This window comes from Zonotrichia leucophrys, chromosome 3 (genome assembly GCF_028769735.1).
Source record: "Zonotrichia leucophrys gambelii isolate GWCS_2022_RI chromosome 3, RI_Zleu_2.0, whole genome shotgun sequence".
NCBI lineage: Eukaryota > Metazoa > Chordata > Aves > Passeriformes > Passerellidae > Zonotrichia > Zonotrichia leucophrys.
Window position 1 is genome coordinate 112949433 of NC_088172.1, and position 19284 is coordinate 112968716.

The 19284-nt window shown below is 69.9% G+C and overlaps 3 protein-coding genes and 1 non-coding gene across 6 annotated transcripts; 1 reads left to right on the forward strand and 3 right to left on the reverse strand.

Moving 5' to 3' along the window:
• Positions 1-1801: 1801 nt before the first annotated feature.
• PREB (prolactin regulatory element binding) lies at positions 1802-5992 on the reverse strand. 2 transcript variants are annotated; one of them, XM_064710029.1, is made up of 9 exons: positions 5814-5992; positions 5297-5489; positions 4260-4480; positions 3685-3765; positions 3486-3610; positions 2677-2850; positions 2537-2609; positions 2308-2467; positions 1802-2181 (listed from the first exon to the last, which is right to left on the reverse strand). In XM_064710029.1, exons 1-9 carry the CDS (start codon positions 5946-5948, stop codon positions 2087-2089), a joined length of 1257 nt encoding a protein of 418 aa, XP_064566099.1. In that variant the 5' UTR covers positions 5949-5992; the 3' UTR covers positions 1802-2086. The 2 variants fall into 2 exon arrangements, with proteins under 2 accessions (XP_064566099.1, XP_064566098.1); XM_064710028.1 differs by having other exon boundaries at positions 3486-3613.
• Positions 5993-6513: 521 nt separating this feature from the next.
• Positions 6514-13879, reverse strand: SLC5A6 (solute carrier family 5 member 6). Its single transcript, XM_064710030.1, has 16 exons — positions 13787-13879; positions 11051-11498; positions 10690-10755; positions 10561-10612; positions 10419-10486; positions 10182-10336; positions 9372-9512; positions 8658-8787; positions 8500-8588; positions 8299-8411; positions 8140-8207; positions 7933-8019; positions 7652-7839; positions 7345-7448; positions 7158-7279; positions 6514-7015 (listed from the first exon to the last, which is right to left on the reverse strand). The coding sequence occupies exons 2-16, from the start codon at positions 11378-11380 to the stop codon at positions 6866-6868; spliced, it is 1863 nt and encodes a 620-aa protein (XP_064566100.1). The 5' UTR covers positions 11381-11498; positions 13787-13879; the 3' UTR covers positions 6514-6865.
• On the forward strand, positions 13823-18353 carry ATRAID (all-trans retinoic acid induced differentiation factor). 2 transcript variants are annotated; one of them, XR_010439714.1, is made up of 8 exons: positions 13823-14170; positions 14548-14678; positions 14966-15037; positions 16444-16515; positions 16626-16747; positions 16831-16931; positions 17629-17788; positions 18061-18353. XR_010439714.1 is itself a non-coding variant. In XM_064710031.1 (7 exons), exons 1-7 carry the CDS (start codon positions 13838-13840, stop codon positions 17731-17733), a joined length of 936 nt encoding a protein of 311 aa, XP_064566101.1. In that variant the 5' UTR covers positions 13823-13837; the 3' UTR covers positions 17734-17794. The 2 variants fall into 2 exon arrangements, 1 of the variants encoding a protein (XP_064566101.1); XM_064710031.1 differs by lacking the exon at positions 18061-18353 and having other exon boundaries at positions 17629-17794.
• A 275-nt stretch (positions 18354-18628) lies between these two features.
• LOC135446403 (U1 spliceosomal RNA) lies at positions 18629-18792 on the reverse strand. The gene has a single exon (XR_010439799.1). It is a non-coding gene; the product is annotated as a U1 spliceosomal RNA (small nuclear RNA).
• Between the last annotated feature and the right edge of the window lie 492 nt (positions 18793-19284).

Sequence of the window (19284 nt, forward strand, 5' to 3'; positions counted from 1 at the left end):
TGAGCTCCCCCTGCACCTGCGCCCCTGCAGCCATGAAAACACCACGGTTCTGCCTTCCCTTAACTATCTGCCACAGCTCTGCCTTCCCTTGTACCCCCACAGCTCTGCCCTTCCCTGTGCCCCACAGCTCTGCTCTCACTCAGCTGTGCCCCACAGCTCTGCCTTCCCTTCCCTGTGCCCCACAGCTCTGCCTTCCCTGTGCCCCACAGCTCTGCCTTCCCTGTGCCCCACAGCTCTGCCTTCCCTGCATCCCACAGCTCTGCTCTCACTCAGCTGTGCCCCCACAGCTCTGCCTTCCCTGTGCCCCACAGCTCTGCCTTCCCTGCATCCCACAGCTCTGCCTCCCCTGGCTGTGTCCCGGTACCTGTAGGTGCCCGCCCTGGGGGCAGCCCACGCCGCTGGCCCCAGCACCAGGAGCAGGAGCAGCATCCCCGGCTCGTTCCTCATCCCACGGCCCCGGGCTGCGGCGGGACGAGAACAGCGGACTCGACAACAGCGGGCTGGGGCTGGCGCTGCCGGGGGTCGGGCCCGTAGGAACCCGGCAGAGGGGCGGGGGCTCCGGGAGCTGCTCCGGTTCCCGCACGGCCGCGGGGACGCGCTCGCACGGCCGGGAGGGTGCGCAGGGCACGGAGAGCGCGTGGGACCGGCAGGCGCTGCTCACCCAGCGCAGCCCCCGGTACGCACTCAGCCCAGCCCGGTACCGTCGGTGCCCCCGGTACGCACTCAGAGCGCACAGCCCAGCCCGGTACCGCCGGTGCCCCCGGTATGCACTCAGCCCAGCCCGGTACCGCCGGTGCCCCCGGTACACACTCAGAGCGCACAGCCCAGCCCGGTACCACCCCTGCCCCCGGTACGCACTCAGCCCAGCCCGGTACCGTCGGTGCCCCCGGTACGCACTCAGAGCGCGCAGCCCAACCCGGTACCGCCGGTGCCCCCGGTACGCACTCAGAGCGCACAGCCCGGTACCGTCGGTGCCCCCGGTACGCACTCAGAGCGCACAGCCCAGCCCGGTACCGCCGGTGCCCCCGGTACGCACTCAGCCCAGCCCGGTACCGCCGGTGCCCCCGGTACGCATTCAGAGCGCACAGCCCAGCCCGGTACCGTCGGTGCCCCCGGTACGCACTCAGAGCGCGCAGCCCAACCCGGTACCGCCGGTGCCCCCGGTACGCACTCAGCCCAGCCCGGTACCGCCGGTGCCCCCGGTACGCACTCAGAGCGCACAGCCCAGCCCGGTACCGCCGGTGCCCCCGGTACGCACTCAGAGCGCACAGCCCAGCCCGGTACCGTCGGTGCCCCCCCGTGCCCACTCACCCAGCCCCGTTCGCGTGTCGGTGCCGCCCGCCCCGCCCCGGGGCCACGTAGCCGACACGTCCCGGCGCTGCCACCGCGGCCGGGAGCCGCCCCGCCCGGCCCGGCCCTGCCGGGACTCAGCCGCACGCAGGTGCCCCGGGGCAGCGCCGGGATAACCGGGACCTGGCCCCTCCAAACGGGCCCGGGATCGGTGCTCACAGCAGGGACGGGGCCAGCCGGTGGGTGAGACCCCCCCAAAGACTCCCACGGTACCGGGCAGAGCCGGGCCAGCCCAGCGGCACCGAGCCCCAGTGCGGCAGCAGCACGGTCGAGAGCCTGGGTCAGCCCGTGCCAGTACACACGGCCCCGCCGGCCCCGGGAGCCCCGGACAGCCAGCCCCCGTGCCAGACCGGCCCCGGAGCACGATGGGCAGCCGACCCCCCGTGCCACCCTGCCCAGAGCATGGTGCCCTCAGCCCCAGGCGCGCTCCCCCAGCACACGCGGACAGCACTGCCTTCATGCTCCAGTTTATTGGCAGCAGCAGGGCAGGGGCCAGCAGGACCCTCCTGTCCCGGGTTAGGAGATGGCCCTGTCCCGGGCCAGCCCTGCCCTGCTGCCAGCACGGTCCCACAGGGACAGCGCCCTGCGTGCCTCCCTGACCCGCGCCTGCTCCCCGAGCGCCAGCGGGGACAGCGGGGCCAGGGCTGGTCCCTCGTGTGCTTCACAGTCTGTGTGGGGTGGGGGGAGGCTGGGGGGTCCCTCCCGGTGCCAGGGGGTCCCTCCTGGTGCCAGGGGGCTACAGGAAGCCCGGGAAGGCGAGCTGCAGCAGCAGGATGGCGGCCACGATGAGCCCGGCACAGAGCAGCAGCAGCAGCCAGACAGGGAGGGAGCCTGTGGGACAGGACGGGTCAGAGCAGGCTGCAGCCCCCAGTGCAGAGGGGTCAGAGCAGGCTGCAGTGCAGTGCAGCCCCCCTGCACGGAGGAGCAGAGGAGCCCCAGGGGCAGCCCCAGACGTACGGCGGGTGGGCAGCAGGTGCAGCTTGCAGCGGCTGTCCACGGCCACGCTGAGCAGGGCGGCCTCGTGGCCCCCCAGCAGCTCCCGCCCGGGCCGGCTCTCGGGGACGAAGGCCACGTCTGTCACCACGATGCCGTGGGCCTCCTTCACGTAGTACAGCCTCTGGGGGCACACGGGAGGTGAGGGGCTGTGGGGGGCCGTGGGGCTGCCCCCCAGCCCTGCCCCACTCACCTGCAGCGAGAAGGCAATGTGGATGGCCACGGAGCCCGTCACCGTGCCCAGCCCCAGGAACGTGCCCGAGTCACTGCGGGGGGAGGACAGTGAGCGGGGCTGCCACGGCCCCCAGCCCGCACCCACCGGCCCCGGGCTACCTGATGGAGAGGCAGGAGACCACCTCGGAGCCGCAGGGCCGCGTCAGCAGCGGCAGGAAGCTCTTCCCATCCCACTTGGTCAGGTAGCAGGGCGGGGGGCGGCGCTCCCGCTTGTGGGGCACCTGTACCGTGTAGAGCCGCAGGGCCCCGGCACTGCCCTCCACGGCCCCAAACCTGCCACAGGGAGATGGGCATGGGGGGCACGTGGGGTGCAGCCCCTCATCAGCATCACTGTCCCAATCCCCACATCGCCCCAGCCCCTCCACAGCCCCAAACCTGCCACAGGGAGAGGGGCACGGGGGGCATATGGGGTGCAGCCCCTCACCAGCATCACTGTCCCAGTCCAAACCTGGCCTCAGCCCCTCCACGGCCCCAAACCTGCCACAGGGAGAGGGGCACGGGGGGAATGGGGCACGTGGGGTGCAGCCCCTCACTACCATCACTGTCCCAATTCACACCTAGCCCCAGCCCCCTCCCCCTACAGCTGCCAGCAGAGCCCAGGAGACCCCTTCCCACAGATCCAGTAGGAACAGTGACAGGGCAGGGCAGCAGCCAGGGGTGGACCGTTCCCAGCCCCATAGCTCCTCCCCACCTCCTGCCCCATGACCCAGCCCCAGCCCTGATGCCCACGGCCCCAGGCCCCTGCCCAGTCCCATGCCCTGTTGCCCTGCCCAGCCCCAGTGCCCAGCCCTACCCCTCTGAGCTGTCCCCAGCTCTAGCTGCAGCTACCCAGCCCCATGCCCAGCTCCAACACCCCTGCCCTGTCCCCCTGCCCAGCCCCACTGCCCAGCCCCGTGCCCAGCCCTCACCGGCATGCCTGGTAGCGATAGGCCTTGTCGGGGATGCCGGGCAGGTTCTCATGCCAGCGCAGCCCTGTCACCAGCTGGTCCTGCTGCCACACGCAGCACTGGAAGTCCCTGCCCGCCGTCACCACCTGCTGCACACAGCACAGGGGTCTGAGGCCCCTCTCCTGCGGGCCCAGGGAGCTGGGGAGACCCTGACACCCACCTTGTTGTCAGGGCCCAGAGCGATGTCCTCAATTTCCCCGTCGTGGGCTCTGAACTCCAACGTCTTCTTCATGCTGGGGAACTGCAGGGGCAGAGCTGGTGTGGGTGCTGGGCAAGGGCCAGGCCCCGCCACGGTACCAGGCAGGTGTGGGGAGCAGTGTTAGGTCCTGCCCAACGCCTGCTGCCATCAGCACGGCAACGGCAGCCACTGCTCTTCTGGGTCTGTCCCAGCTCCCCCTGCCCAGCCTGGTCCCTGTGCCCAGCCTGGCTCCCCATGCCTGGCTTTCAACCCACTGTGCCCACATCCATTCCCCCATGCCCCTTCTTTGCCCCCCCACATCCCCCCAGCTCCCTGCGCCCACCCTGGCTCCCCATGCCTGCCCTTCAACCCACTGTGCCCACAGCCATTCCCCTACATCCCCCCACCTTGCCATGTCCTCCCAGCTCACTGTGCCCACCCTGGCTCAGCACGCTCCCCTCCGACCTGCTGTGCCCCCAGCCCCGCTGCCCAGCCCGTGTCCCCACGGTGGCAGGCCGTGTCCCAGCCCCGCCGTGCCCCAGCCCCGCCGTGCCCACCTCCCAGAGGCGCAGGAAGCCGTCGGCGCCGCCGGTGGCCAGCAGGGCTCCGTCGGCGCTGAAGCGCACGGCCTTCTGCAGCGCGTCGGGGCTGAAGTCGGTGCGCACCCGCTGCAGGCTCTCCACCCTCACCTCGCGGGCCCGGCCCTGCGCGCCCTGGGCCCCGCCGCCGCCGCTGCCGCTGCCGCCCCGCCGCCGCCGCGGGCCCTTGTCCCCGCTGCCTGCGGGGCACACGGCTGGCACCGGCCTGACAGGGCTGCCCTCCCCAGAGCGCCCTGCAGCACCCACAGCCTGCCCCACAGTACCCATGGCTCCCCACACCCTGCCCCACGGCCCCACAGCTCCTCCCCGCACCCTGCCCCATGGCTCTCCATGCCCTGCCCCACGGCACCCACGGCTCCCCACACCCTGCCCCACAGCCCCATGGCTCCCCAGGTCCTGCCCCACAACACCCTGGCTCCCCACAGCACCCCGGGCAGGCACAGGGGGCAGGTCCATGACAGTGATGGAGGGGTTCAGGGCAATGCCCATCCCCAAGCCACCCCACAGACCCTCCCAGCTCCCCCCCACTCACTGCCCTCCAGCACCCAGGGCAGGCACAGGGTGGGCATGGGAGGTCCACAGCTGTGCCCCGGCCCCCAAGCACCCCACAGCCCCCCACACTCTGGCCATAGCATCCAGCGATGGGGGGCACAGGGGAGCCCCAGGGCACTGTCCCATCCCCAAAGCTCACCATGGTACCCACGGCAAGCACAGAGAAGGTTCAGGACAGGCAGGCAGAGGTTCAAGGCAGTGCCCCATCCCCAAGCCACCCAACAGACCCCACATCCTGCCCCATGGCACCCAAGGGGAGGAGATTCAGGGCAGGCACAGAGGAGACCCAGGGTGGGCACGGGGTTGTTCACAGAATGCCTTATCTCCACAACACCCTTCATCCCTCCCCACAGCATGCAAGGCAGACAGGAAGGGAGTTCAGGGCCATCCCCAAGGCACAGCACAGCCCCGGGGCACGCACTTCACACGGAGCAATGTCTCACCGTCCTTGCCGGCCGCGCCCGGAGCCTCGGGCTCCTGCAGGCTGAAGCGCAGGATGTGGCAGCTGTTGTCCTGCCCGGCGGCAATGACGTCCCCGGCCAGCGCCATGGTCATGGTGGCGCGGGTTTCGGTGTCGTGGCAGTGCAGCAGCGAGGCGCTGAGCTGCCCGCCGATCTGCTCCAGCTGCAGGAAGTGCTGCGGGCCGGGAGGAGGCGGCGGGAGCAGCGGTCACGGCCCGGCCGCGGGGGCTGCCCGGGGACACCTACGCCTCCGCACCGCACAGCGCGGCCCGCACACCGCAAACCCCCCAGGCCCGCCGTGTCACACCCGTCCCCGAACCCCTCCGCACCCCGCACAGCACAAACCCCTCAGAACCTCCCCGCGTCAGACCCCCACACACACACCCGCACCCCGCATCCCGCAGGCCCCGCCGTGTCAGACGCCCCCACACACCCGGGCCCCTCCGCCCCCTGAGCCCCCCGCAACCCTGTCCCCACAGCCCCGTCCCGCTCCCCGCACCACGCCATTGCGGATGCCGGTCTTGGCGGCGCCGCCGCCGCCGGCGGTGATGGCGAGCGGGCGCCGCGGGTGCAGGCGCACGGTGTAGAGCGGGAACGGCGCCCGGTACAGCTCGGCGGGACGCCGGGGCGCCATGGCACGGACGTGGCGTCAGCGCGCCGTGACGTCACGCGCAGGTGCGTCACGCCCCGGCACCAGCCGGGGGTGTGGCTAACAGGGAGGGGGGCGTGGCCACGAGGGCACGGGGGGCGGGGACAGCGGGGCTGGGTTGGGGGGCAAGGACCGGGAAATCCCGGGGGGACAGCGGGGACAGCCCGGGACTGGGGTGGGACACGGACCGGGGAATCCCGGGGGGACAGCGGGGACAGCCCGGGACTGGAGTGGGACACGGACCGGGGAATCCCGGGGGAATAGCGGGGACACTCCGGGACTGGGGTGGGACACGGACCGGGGAATCCCGGGGGGACAGGGCCCGAGGGATCCCGGGGAGAACCCGGTGCCGGGGGAGGACACAGACCGGGGGGACACGGGGGACAGCCCGGTGCCGGGGGAAATGGCGGCTCCTGGGGGGCAGTGGGACCCCCAAACCTGGGGAGACAGCGGTGCTGTGGCCCCATAGGGACCCCAGTGACTGTAAAAACGGGGCTCCTGTGGGGGACGGTGGGATCCCCCCGTGTTTGGGGACACGGCAGTCTCGGGCTCTTCCTTGGCACCCCACAACGCCTGTGCCCCAGAACCATTTATTGGGGAACACCGAACACAAAGACAGGTGCCAGGGCTCGAGGGCACACAGCCCCGGCCCCGGAGCGGTGTGTAAGGCACGCGGCTGGCCCGGGGGCACCACACAACGTCCCGGCCTGCACAGGGCGGGGGGCACCGCTCCGACCCCCGGCCGTGGTCCCAGAGCCCCGGGCGGGGCAGCCCAGCAGCGTCCCGCCGTTCCTCGGCACCGCGGGCATGTCCCGAGGCGGTGCTCCAAGGGGGTGCCAGGACCCCCGGCTGTGTGAGGATGCCCGGAGGGCAGGGGGCGCCAGGACCCCCGTGCCGGGCTGTCAGAAGGAGGTTTCCTGCACGGCGTAGAGCGGGGCGCCGGCGCTGCGCACGTAGCCCTGTCCCCCGTCCCCTTGCAGCTCGGGGCCGGGGGCGGACAGCCCGTTGGGCACCCCGTGGCTCTTCTCCGAGCTGTCCCCATGGCCGGGGGCCTGTGGGGACACAGGGGGGCACAGGGGGGCAGCAAGGGCAGGGGGAGCACAGGGGGGCACAGGGGCAGGGGGGACAGCAGGGGCACAGGGTACCCCCATGTCCCCCCTTCCCCCGGGGTGCTGGGGGGGGTCTCTCCCTCACCTGGGCAGGGTCGGCTGCCCCACAGCAGAGCCAGTGGCGGACTTTGGGGGGCAGGCAGCAGAGCAGCCAGGGCAGCACGGGGGAGATGGTGCGGGGGTCCAGGGCCGCGGCCGGCGTGGGGCCTGGGGGTGCAGGGCCGTGAGTGGGGCGGGGGCACCAGGGCAGCCCCCCAGCACCCCGCACTCACCGGTGAGCAGGCTGACCAGCACCCCCACCACGATGACGGTGGTGGAGTTGTGGGCACTGTACCACATGTAGGACAGGCTGTAGAAACGCTGCAGCCCCGTGGGGCTGGGGGACACGGTGTGAGCAGGAGGGGTGGAGCAGCCCTCTGAGACCCTGCACACCCACCTGAGACCCTGCACACCCACCTGAGACACTTCACACCCACCTGAGACCCTGCACACCCTGCACACCACCCCACACACGCCACATACCCTGCACACCCACCCTGCACACCCACCCAGCACCCACCCTGCACACCCAGCACTCACCTCGGGGGCGGTGCTGAGGTGGGGGGCAGCAGCGTGGTTGCCAGCACAGTGCTGAGGTTGCCCACGGTGGGGAGCGCTGTGCTGTTGGCCGGGGGCGCCCCGCTGGCCCGTGCTGTGCTCTGCAGGAAGCTGCCAATGCCCACCCAGAAGGCCATGGCCAGCCCGGCCAGCAGCCCCACCACGGCTCCCTGTGACAGGGACAGACAAGGGCACTGGGGTGCCCCACAGCTCCCCACACAGCCATGCAGGGCTGGGGAGGCTGGCCAGGTGGGGATACTCACCGTGGGGTTGGCGCAGGGGAAGAACATGCCCAGGCAGAAGAGCCCCAAGAGCGGGCCCCCCACCATGCCGAAGATGCTGATGGCTGCCTGTGGGGACACGACCTCAGCACCAGCCCCGTGCCCTGGATACCCCGGGGGTCCCTCGCCCCTCTGGGGTGCCAGGGCCGGGGTCCCTCACCCCTCTGGGGTGCCACAGCCCGTGCCTACCTGCAGCACGGGTCCCAGCATGGAGGACACGTACGCCATGCCCAGGCAGAGCAGCCCATAGCCGAGAGCTGGGGAGGGGAGGGGGCTGTCAGGGCAGTGCTGGGGACCCCCACAGCACGCCAGCCCCGCGGCTGCCCCCCGGCACCCCCCATCGCTCACCCAGCAGCTTGGAGAGCAGCGTGGCCCGCGACTCCGAGAGCCCGGGGAGGTGCGGCCGCACCAGGTCCTCCATGGTCACCGTGGCCAGCGAGTTGAAGGCGGAGGAGATGGTGCTGGGGGGGAGAGGGAGCAGGAGGGGGCTCGGCCGGGACCCCTGAGCACACTGAGCAGAGCTGAGCCCCGCCCAGGGCCGGCACTCACCTGAGGGCGCCGCTGAACAGGCAGGCCACAAAGAGCCCGGGCAGCCCCGGCAGGTCCCGCAGCACGTCCATGACGAAGAACAGCACCAGCTGTGGCAGGAGGGGAGCTCAGTGCAGGGCTCGGGGCAGCGGGGGACACGCGAGGGGCTCTCAGCTCACCTGGTCAGAGGAGGCAGGGCGCTGGCCGGGCGCCAGCGGGTGCTCCAGGTCGTACACGAACATGACGAGGCCCGTGAGGCAGCTGAGGCACAGCACGATCTGCTGGCAGGGGAACACGGCGTAGCAGGAGCTGCGGGGCCGTGGGGCCGTCAGACAGGGCACTGGCGGGGCCCATCCCGGCTGGGGGAGCCCGGCCCAGCCCCACTGACAGCTCGGCCCAGCCCCACTCACAGCCCAGCCCCACTCACAGCCCAGCCACACTGACAGCTCTGCACAGCCCCACTCACAGCCCAGCCACACTGACAGCTCAGCCCAGCCCCACTCACAGCCAGCCCAGCCAGCCCACTCACGGCCCAGCCCCACTGACAGCTCGGCCCAGCCCCACTCACAGCCCAGCCCAGCCCAGCCCCACTCACAGCTCGGCACAGCCACACTGACAGCTCGGCCCAGCCCCACTCACAGCCCGGCCCAGCCCCACTCACAGCTCGGCCCAGCCCCACTCACAGCCCAGCCACACTGACAGCTCGGCACAGCCCCACTCACAGCTCGGCCCAGCCTGGCACAGCCCAACCCAGCCCAGCCCCACTCACAGCCCAGCCACACTGACAGCTCGGCCCAGCCCCACTCACAGCCCAGCCACACTGACAGCTCGGCACAGCCACACTCACAGCCTGGCCCAGCCTGGCACAGCCCAGCCCAGCTCCATTCACTCACAGCTTGGCCTCGCGCTCGCTGCGGGCGCACAGGTAGCGCTGCACCTGCGCCTGGTTCACCCCGTACAGCGACAGCATCATGAAGATCCCGCCCACGGACAGCGACCAGAAGGTGTGCCGCTCCAGGGGGTTGGGGTCCAGGCTGTGGGGAGCACGGGGGGGGTCATGCTGAGGGTCCTCACTTCCTCCCCATACCCCACGGGAAAGAGGGTAACAGGGGTGGGCAACACCAGCATTGTAGGGTCCCATTCCCCCAGCCCAGCTGCCCCAGGTGTCCCAGAGCAGCCGAGGGCTCCCAGACCAGCCCAGGTGCCCCAGGGGTCCCAGACCAGCCCAGGTGTCCCCAGAACAGCCCAGGGCTCCCAGACCAGCCCAGGTGTCCCAGACCAGCCCAGGTCTCCCAGACCAGCCCAGGTGCCCCAGGGTCCTAGACCAGCCAGGTGTCCCCAGACAGCCAGGGTCCTAGACCAGCCCAGGTGTCCCCAGACCAGCCAGGTGTCCCAGAGCAGCCCAGGTGCCCCAGGGGTCCCAGACCAGCCCAGGTGTCCCCAGAACAGCCCAGGGGTCCTAGACCAGCCCAGGTGTCCCAGACCAGCCCAGGTGCCCAAGGGGTCCCAGAGCAGCCCAGGTGTCCCCAGACCAGCCCAGGGGTCCCAGACCAGCCCAGGTGCTCCCAGACCAGCCCAGGTGTCCCAGACCAGCCCAGGTGCCCCAGGGGTCCCAGAGCAGCCCAGGGGTCCCAGACCAGCCCAGGTGCCCCCAGACCAGCCCAGGTGTCCCAGACCAGCCCAGGGTCCCGGGGATGGCTCACTCAATGCCGGCGATCTTGCCATGCTGCTCGGCCACGCGCCACACTCGGGCCATGCCCCCCACCCGCCAGGCGCCCACCACGATGACGGCCACCTGCCCCGCCAGCATCACCAGCGTCTGGAACACGTCTGTCCAGATGACAGCCTTGAGGCCACCCTGTGGGGACACAGGAGCCGTCAGCACGGGGTGCAGCGCTCACCTGGCATGGCATGGCATGGCACAGGGAGCAGGGACTCACCAGTGTGGTGTAGAGGGTGCAGACCAGCCCCATGGTGAGCACGGCGCTCCAGAGGTCAAAGCCCGTCACTGGAGGTGCAGAGGACATTATTGGGGTGAGGGGCAGCACCCCCAGCACAGCCCCACACCTGTCCCCATCATACCTGCATTGAGGGCCAGGGCAGGAGCGTAGAGAACCACCCCCATGTAGATGACCTGTGGGGAGGGAGAGCAGTGCTGAGCTGTGCCCAGCGCCCCAGACCCTGCAGCCCCACGGCCCCGGCCCCACTGACCATCTGGAAGATGAAGGTGATGGTGCCAAACATCCGCACGGTCTTGTTGAAACGCAGCTCCAGGTACTGCCAGGAGAGAGGTCAGGGCACCTGACTGCAGAGTGCTCTGTGCTCCCGAGTCCCCTCTGCCCTCCCACGTCACCTCTGTCCCCCCATGTCCTCTGTGCCCTCCCCGTGTTCCCACCTGCGCTCCCATGTCACCTGCCCTCCCTGCGTCCCTCTGCTCGCATCATGTGCCCTGTGCCCTCCCGTGTCCCTCTGCCCTTCCTGCATCCCCCCTGCCCAGCTGCATCCCCTCAGCCCTCCTCATGTCCCCCTGTCCCCTCCCATGTCCCCTGTCACAGCCCGTGTCCCTGCCCACCTCGTAGGTGCTGGTGATGCGCAGGCGGTAGAAGACGGGGATGAAGATGTGCGCGGGGATGAGCAGCCCCAGCAGGTAGGAGCAGCCCAGGAACCAGTACTCGGTGCCGAAGTTAAAGATCTCGGCGGGCACGCCCAGGATGGCCACGGCCGACTGGAAGGAGGCGAGCAGGGACAGGGCCACGGGCAGGCAGCCCATGTCACGGTTGGCCAGCAGGAACTCCTGCACCGTGCGCTGCCGGTCGCCGCTCAGCGCGTAGAAGAGCCCGATGGCGGAGGAGAGCACGAGGAGCAGCGCGAAGATGCTGTAGTCGATGGCCGTGAACTCCATGCCGAGCGCGTCCCCGCTGTGTCCCCGTCCCGCCGCTGTCCCGCCGCTGTCCCGCCGGCCGCATGGGCGCACCGGAGCCCGCAGCGCGTCCCGAGCGGCACCGGCGCGGCGCTGCCAGCTGCGGGAGCGCCGTGTCAGTGCTGCGGGACCTTGGCTCGCTCTGCTGAGCCCCAAGGAGCCAGAGCGGGGAAAACGCCCGTCCCTCCTCCTCTTCCTCCTCCCCCCTCTGGGCCGGGCTCGTCCCCCCGGGCCACCCCACCTGCCCCGCCGAAGGAAACTGGAGAGTCTTCAAAGAGCACCGAGACAATGGCTGCACAAACAGTCCCACCCGGACCCCCGCAGCACCGGCACCGCCGGTCCCGGCGGAACGGGCCAAGCCCAACACGGCCGCCTCCGGTGCGGGACAGCCCCGGTGCCAGCGAGCCAAAGGCAACAGGACCACCCCCGGAGCCGAACAGCCTGGAGCCCGCAGCGCCGCTCCCAGCGCGCCAAACCCAGCCTGGCCCAACCACCGAGCCCTGCACGGCCCCACCAAACCCGGCAGCACCGGTCCCACCGGCAGCCAAGGAACCCAGCCCAACCGCTCCAGCAGGGCCCCGTCAGAGCTGCCCCGGCACAGAGGGACGGACAGGGGGCGGCTGGCACGGACAGACGGACAGGGGGTGGCTGGCACAGACAGACAGGGGGCAGCTGGCACGGACAGACGGACAGGAGGCAGCTGGCACAGACAGACAGGGGGCAGCTGGCACGGACAGACGGGCAGGGGGCGGCTGGCACGGACAGACGGACAGGGGGCGGCTGGCACGGACAGACGGACAGGGGGCGGCTGGCACGGACAGACGGACAGGGGGCGGCTGGCACGGACAGACGGGCAGGGGGCAGCTGGCACAGACAGACGGGGCAGCTGGCACGGACAGGGGGCGGCTGGCACAGACAGACAGGGGGCAGCTGGCACGGACAGACGGACAGGGGGCGGCTGGCACGGACAGACGGACAGGGGGCGGCTGGCACGGACAGACGGACAGGGGGTGGCTGGCACGGACAGACGGACAGGGGGCGGCTGGCAGCCTTAGGGCAGCAGCCAGGTGGGGCAGACACCTGAGCATCCACCCTGAGCCCTCTGACAGGGATCCATCCCCCAGAGCCCCCTGTGCTCTGCCCCCGGCCTGGCTCCTGAGGAACAGGAGGGCACATGCTGTCCCTGCCTGCCCCCGCACCCAGAGGGCACCCAGAGGGCACCTGGGAGCAGCAGGTGCCACACGGCTGTGGCAGGATACCCCCTGTCCTGGCCTGGGAGGGGGCGCAGGCTGAGGGGACCCTCTGTCCCAGCAGGGCAGCCTTGGGGGCACAGGGAGGACAAGCCTGGAGCGGGGGCGGCAGCCAGGGAGTGGCACGGTGCCCACCGTGTGCCATGGTGATCCCTGCAGGAATGCTCGCCTGGGGAATGCTTGGTGGGATTAGGCTGAGCCCCTCCTGGCAGCCCTGGCACAGCCTGCCCGGGCCTGCCCGCCCCACAGGGCCGGGGGCAGCGGCGCTGGCACGGGGCTGGCACGGCGCTCGGAGCGCCAGCAGTGCCAGGGTGGGGAATGGGGTGAGAGGGCAGCGCCTGTGCCGCCACCAGCGCCGGCCTGTCCCTGACAGCACAGGGACAGCTCATGTCCCTGACACACGTGTGGCAGCTCATGGCCAGGGTCCAAGGTCGCTCCCCGCATTCCCCGTGCAGACTAAACATGGGCCGGAGGTCACGGCACAGCCCAGCCCAAGGCTCGGTGCCCCACAGACCCCTCGGTGCCGCCCGCAGCCCCGGTGCCCCCACACCCCCTCCGGGGTGACCCCCAGCCCTGCTGCCCCTCATCCAGAGTGTGCCCCACAAACGCAGCAGTGCCAGCCCAGGCCCCGCTCTCCCGGCCCCAGGGTGTCCCCAGGGTGTCCCCAGGGTGTCCCCAGGGTGTCCCCGCGTGGTGAGCCCGCTGCCCTGTCCCTGCCGTGCCCAGCCCGCCTGCCCCGGTGCCCCGCTCCCCACGCTCCATCACAGCTTCCCTGTCACCCCGTGCCACCTGCGCTGTCCCCGGTGCCCTCATCCCGGGGCTCTCAGGGGCTCTCCTCGCCTTCCCCGGTGTCCCCGGTGTCCCTAACACGGGGCTCCGCTCCCCGTCCCCGGTGCCCCCATCCCGGGGCTCTGCTCCCCCTCTCCGGTGTGCCCGGTGGCCGCAGCCGGGGGCTCTGCTCCTCGCCTCCAGCGCTCCTAACCCGGGGCTCTGCTCTCCATCCCCGGTGTCCCCATCCCGGGGCTCCGCTCCCCGTCCCCATCCCGGGAGCCCCGGTCCCCGCCGCCCGCAGAGCGCCCGGTGCCGGTGGCGGGAGGCGGCGGTGACCTTGTCCCGGCGGCCCCGGTGCGACACTCACCGGCGGCGGCAGCACTCTCCACATGTGCCGCCGCAGCCGGGGCGCGCCGGGATGACGCCGGGGCAGGCGGGGCCGCTCCCGCCGCCGCTTCCGCCGCTGACGGCATCACCGCGGGCCCGCGGGGCTCCGCTCCCGGTCCCCATCCCCATCCCGGCCCATCCCCGCCCTCAGGCGGTCACCGCGCCCCGGTGCCCGCGCTGCCGGCGCCTGGCTCGGGTCCAGAGGGCGCCCGGGCCGTGCCGGTGGGGCGGGAACGGGCACGGAGCCGCCGCCGCCCCCGCTCGGGGTGCCCGGTGCGCGGGGATGAACGGGGCCGTGCGCGGGTTCGCGCTGCTGCCGCTGCTGCTGCTGCTGCTGCTGCCCCGGGCCGCCCGCGGGGCCGCGGTGAGCACCGGGAGCGGGGCCACGGAAACCGGGGAGGGCCGGAAACGGGGGCTCCGGTGGGCACAGGATGCCAGGGATCAGGGGTGCCCAGGGGTCAGGGAGTGCCCGGTTCGGGAGGTGCCGGGGGAACCGAGGGTCGGTGAGTCCCCGGTCGGGGCTGTCCTGAGGCCGGGGGTGCCCGGTTTGGAGGTGCCCGGTGTCGGGGAAGCCGTGGGTCGCCCTAAGGGGATGTTCTCCGGGGAGCGCCGGTACCGGGGGTCGGGCCACGCCCGGGGACCGGGGATGGCCGGGGGTGGCGGGATGCTCGGGATTCGAGGGATGCTGCCCGTGCCCCCTGCACCCAGGGGATGTTCCCCATGTCCCCTGAACCTCCCCAGGTGTGCGGGCTCTGCCCGGGGCCGCCGCGGAACGGCTCCATCGTGTCCCGGTTCTGTGAGTCCCGGCGGGACACCGAGAGCGACGGGCGCTGCTGCCGGGAGCGGGGCCCGGCCCCGGGGCGGCTGCTGGGGTACGGGGGGACGGGGAGGGCGGGGACGCACAGGCTGGGGGGATCCGGGTGCTGGGGGGTCGGGGGCTGCATGGAGGGGGATGGAGGGCGCCGGGATGGGTCTGGGGCTCGCAGCGGTGCCAGGGGAGTGGCGGGGCTGGGCAATGCCCGGTGGGGCATCCTGGGTGGTGGTGCGGGGGGATCGGGTGCAGACCGGGGCTGAGATGGTGCTGGGGGTCACAGGGGCCTCAGGGGAGGTGTGGGGGACAGGCACTGCTGCTGTGTCCCCAAGCACTGCCCCTTCCCAGGCTGGACCTGAGCAACTGCTCCCTGCAGAGCGTTCCCCCGGGACTGGCCGAGGCCGCCGCTGCCTTCGTCCTGTGAGTTCCTCCTGCCCTGCAAGGCGCTGGGCTGGGCTGGCACAGGGCTTGGGACATTGCTGTGGGCCCAGCCCAGCACAGGGCTTGGGGCAGGTTTGGTGGGACATTGCTGTGAGCCCAGCACAGCACAGGGCTTGGGGCAGGTTTGGTGGGACATTGCTGTGGGCCCAGCACAGCACAGGGGTTGGGGCAGGTTTGGTGGGACATTGCTGTGGGCCCAGCCCAGCACAGGGCTTGGGGCAGGTTTGGTGGGACATTGCTGTGGGCCCAGCACAGCACAGGGCTTGGGGCAGGTTTGGTGGGACATTGCCATGAGCCCAGCACAGCACAGGGCTTGGGGCAGGTTTGGTGGGACATTGCTGTGGGCCCAGCACAGGGGTTGGGGCAGGTTTGGTGGGACATTGCCGTGAGCCCAGCACAGCACAGGGCTTGGGGCAGGTTTGGTGGGACATTGCTGTGGGCCCAGCACAGGGGTTGGGGCAGGTTTGGTGGGACATTGCTGTGGGCCCAGCACAGCACAGGAGTTGGGGCAGGTTTGGTGGGGCATTGCGTGGGCCCAGCCAGCACAGGGGTTGGGGCAGGTTTGGTGGGACATTGCTGTGGGCCCAGCACAGCACAGGGGTTGGGGCAGGTTTGGTGGGACATTGCTGTGGGCCCAGCCCAGCACAGGGCTTGGGGCAGGTTTGGTGGGACATTGCCATGAGCCCAGCCCAGCACAGGGCTTGGGGCAGGTTTGGTGGGACATTCTGCTGGTCCCAGGGGCACTGGCTCTCCCTGTCCTCGTGGCTGCCAGTGACAGTGCACAGGGTGTGACCAAACAGAAACCACCCCCGTTTCTGAACAGGGAGCCCTGGGACCTGTCTGCCCAGGCAGCCTCAGGGGCAGCAGGGCACAAATCCTTCTGGAGCTGGAGTGGTGCACACTGTCACAGGACAGCCAGGGGGGCCATTCTGGCACATTAGATGAGCCACATGGTCACACCTTGGCTTTTGCCACAGTCCCACGGTGTCCTCATCCCCGGGCTGGGGAGACAGCAGTCAGGGAGCTGCCACGTCCAGGGCTCAGTGTCCAGATGAGCCCAGTGAGCCGTGCTGGCCCTCAGGTCACCGTGACACCTCGGCTTGGCAGGGTATTTGTTAATGGCCAAGCACCGTGACACCTCAGCTTATCACTGTTTTTGTTAATGACCAAGCACCGTGACACCTCGGCTTATCAGTGATTTGGTTAATGACCAAGCGCTCCCTCAGCAGCTCTGCAGAGACCTTTGAGCCCTGTGGGGCTGCAGGGCTGCACTCCCAGGGCCTCGGGCGGGCAGGGGGTGCTGGGGGCATGGGCACCGCCTGAGTTCAGTGCGGTGCCAGGGGTACTGTGGTACAGGATGGCACTGAGGCTCCGTGTGCTCGCAGGGACCTGACAGAGAACCCGCTGACAGCCGTCCCCAGTGCTTCCTTCAGGGGCTTCACCCGCCTGCAGAGCCTGTGAGTGCTGGGGGAGCGGGGCTGGGGAGCACCGTGGTGCCCGTGCTGGGCTGTGCCCGTGCTGGGCTGTGCCCACACTGAGCTGTGCCCACACTGAGCTGTGCCCACAGCACGGTGCCGCCAGCGCTGGAGTGCCCGGGTGGGAGTGATGCCTGGCAGGACGTGACAGTGGACAGGAGCAGCCGGCTGTGCCAGGGACAGAGGAACGCCTGCAACAGCTCTGAGCAGCTTGGTATGGTGCGGGGCTGGCACTGGGTGTGTGGGGCTGGCACTGGGGCCTGGCATTGGCCCTGATCCCCTGCTCTGCTCTGCCAGCCTGGCCATGTCCTGAAAACTCCGTGTGTGCCCCCGACGGCCCCGGCCTCGTCCAGTGCCTCTGTGAGGGTCCCTTCCATGGCTACAGGTGCCTGCGAGAGGTGAGTGCTGTGGCAGTGCCCTGCCCCTTCCTGTGTGAGGTGAGTGCTGTGGCACTGCCCCTGCCCCTGGCTGTGTGGGGTGAGTGCTGTGGCACTGCCCCTGGCTGTGTGGGTGCTGTGGCACTGCCCCTTCCTGTGTGGGGTGAGCGCTGTGGCACTGCCCCTGGCTGTGTGGGGTGAGTGCTGTGGCACTGCCCCTTCCTGTGTGGGGTGAGTGCTGTGGCACTGCCCCTGGCTGTGTGGGGTGAGTGCTGTGGCACTGCCCCTTCCTGTGTGGGTGCTGTGGCACTGCCCCTGGCTGTGTGGGGTGAGTGCTGTGGCACTGCCCCTGGCTGTGTGAGGGCACTGCCCGGCTGTGTGGGGTGAGCGCTGTGGCACTGCCCCTTCCTGTGTGGGTGCTGTGGCACTGCCCCTTCCTGTGTGAGGTGAGTGCTGTGGCACTGCCCCTTCCTGTGTGGGGTGAGTGCTGTGGCACTGCCCCTGGCCCTGGCTGTGTGAGGGCACTGCCCTGGCTGTGTGGGTGCTGTGGCACTGCCCCTGGCTGTGTGGGGTGAGTGCTGTGGCACTGCCCCTGCCCCTGGCTGTGTGAGGGCACTGCCCTGGCTGTGTGAGTGCTGTGGCACTGCCCCTGCCCCTGCCCTTGCTGGCCCTGCCTGCAGCAGCAGGGCAGCCCTGGTGCTCACTCCTGTCCTGGCAGGGCACGTTCCCGATGCTTCTCTTCGGAGGAATCCTGGGCACCGCCACCGTGTCGCTGTCGCTGCTGCTGTGGGGCACGCAGCGGAGGAAGGCCAAGAGCCCCTGAGCAGGGCAGGGCGCCGTGCCTGGCCTGGAGGCTCTGGGCACCAATAAAGCTGCAGGTCCTCGCTGTGTGTCCGTCTGCTTCCTTCCCAGGGGATGGGTGTGGGGTGGAACCCACGGGAGGGGGACTGTGCAAATTCCCACAATGGGTTTGTATGGGCAGTGTTAAAGTAACTTTGTGATATAGTTTTTACTTCTGTTAATAATTAAGCTTAGACATAGTAGTGCAATAGCTGATATCAGTGTGGTTGTGTTCAAACGCCTGCGGGGATAGGATAACATCCGATGAACACAGGATGAGCACACCTGACACAGATCTGCCAACCATCAGCACTCACCGTCTGAGGACACCATGGACCGAAGCCCAAACTGAAGGAGATAAGAAGGAGCCAAAAGCACAGCCAAGAAACACACACGCTCTAGAAAGGCAGATCAAAGGAGAGGCATGTAAAATAGTTCCTGGAAAATGGAAACTCGTTTATGGATATGCATAAGGGCCATGAATATTCAACAGGCTGATGTAATTAAAAGGTATTTCCGGGATATCCCCGAAGATAACAGGGTGCTCTTGGCTGAGTGCAACCATGCACCTGGCTGTATTAACCTTTGCTCCGCGGTCCTCGTCTCCCACTGTCCTTTATGAAACTTTTTAAATTTTCACAGGGAGTGAACGTGCGTTCCACAGCTCGCTCCCCACGCTGGCTGCGCGCTCGGGGCTCGGGTCAGAACGGGGGGGAGCGGGAGGAGCGTCTGCACTGGGAGGTGCCGGCTACGGCCGTGGGGAAGGGGGGATGGCCGGGAGCCGGGGGGGCTCCAAGAGCCAGCAAGGTAAGGAATTGAGCGACCGGAACATACGCTGTGTTCATTAATAGATTAAATCTGTTATTAACCAAAATGACCAGGGGAGAGCGCGAACGCAGTCCCCCACTACCACAAATTATGCAGTCGAGTTTCCCGCATTTGGGGAAATCGCAGGGGTCAGCACACCCGGAGTGCAAGGGATGAGCCTCGCCCTGGGAAAACCACCTGCTTGATCATGGTGTCTCCCCTGCCAGGTAAGTATGCCCGACCAGCCCCACACACCGCCTGCCCCGCCCCACGCACGCCCGCCCAGCACACGCCCGGCCCGGCCCGGCCCCGACCCCGCCCGGCCCTGCCGCGCTGCGGCCCGGCCCGCACGGCCCGGCACGGCCCGGCCCGCGCCAAGCCCGCGGACGCGCCGGGACAGCGCGGGCTTGGCGCGGGATCGGGCCCGGCATGCCGCGCGGCGGGCATCTCATTTGCATGGACACGCCCACGACTCCCCGCTGGCCCCGCCCCCTGCCCGGGGCTCGGGGCCGCCTCTCCCGCTGCCGGAGCTCCCTCTCCCCGGCGCTGCCGGTGCTGCCGCGCCCCTCCCGGTGCCCCCGCTCCTCCCGGGGCTCTCCGCTCCCTCGGGCACGACCGGGCGGGCGAGCGGCGTTCGGGGCGCGAAAAATGCGGAGTTTATGGTTGGCTTTTCGCAAACATTCAAATGAATATTGTATGTCTTATATTAGAAAGTTACGTTGTATTG

Excerpts from the sequence above, each read along its gene's own strand:
- SLC5A6 (XM_064710030.1), bottom strand. The coding sequence starts at position 11,380 with ATGGAGTTCACGGCCATCGACTACAGCATCTTCGCGCTGCTCCTCGTG. Across the intron at positions 10,756-11,050 it reads GCATCACCAGCACCTACGAG|TACCTGGAGCTGCGTTTCAA; the intron begins GTGGGCAGGGAC and ends CTCTCCTGGCAG. Across the intron at positions 8,589-8,657 it reads GCCCTGCCTCCTCTGACCAG|CTGGTGCTGTTCTTCGTCAT; the intron begins GTGAGCTGAGAG and ends CTCCTGCCACAG.
- ATRAID (XM_064710031.1), top strand. The coding sequence starts at position 13,838 with ATGACGCCGGGGCAGGCGGGGCCGCTCCCGCCGCCGCTTCCGCCGCTG. Across the intron at positions 15,038-16,443 it reads GCCGCCGCTGCCTTCGTCCT|GGACCTGACAGAGAACCCGC; the intron begins GTGAGTTCCTCC and ends GTGTGCTCGCAG. Across the intron at positions 16,516-16,625 it reads TTCACCCGCCTGCAGAGCCT|CACGGTGCCGCCAGCGCTGG; the intron begins GTGAGTGCTGGG and ends CTGTGCCCACAG.
- PREB (XM_064710028.1), bottom strand. The coding sequence starts at position 5,948 with ATGGCGCCCCGGCGTCCCGCCGAGCTGTACCGGGCGCCGTTCCCGCTC. Across the intron at positions 5,490-5,813 it reads CCGGCATCCGCAATGGCGTG|CACTTCCTGCAGCTGGAGCA; the intron begins GTGCGGGGAGCG and ends CCCGGCCCGCAG. Across the intron at positions 2,610-2,676 it reads GTCTCCTGCCTCTCCATCAG|TGACTCGGGCACGTTCCTGG; the intron begins GTAGCCCGGGGC and ends CTCCCCCCGCAG.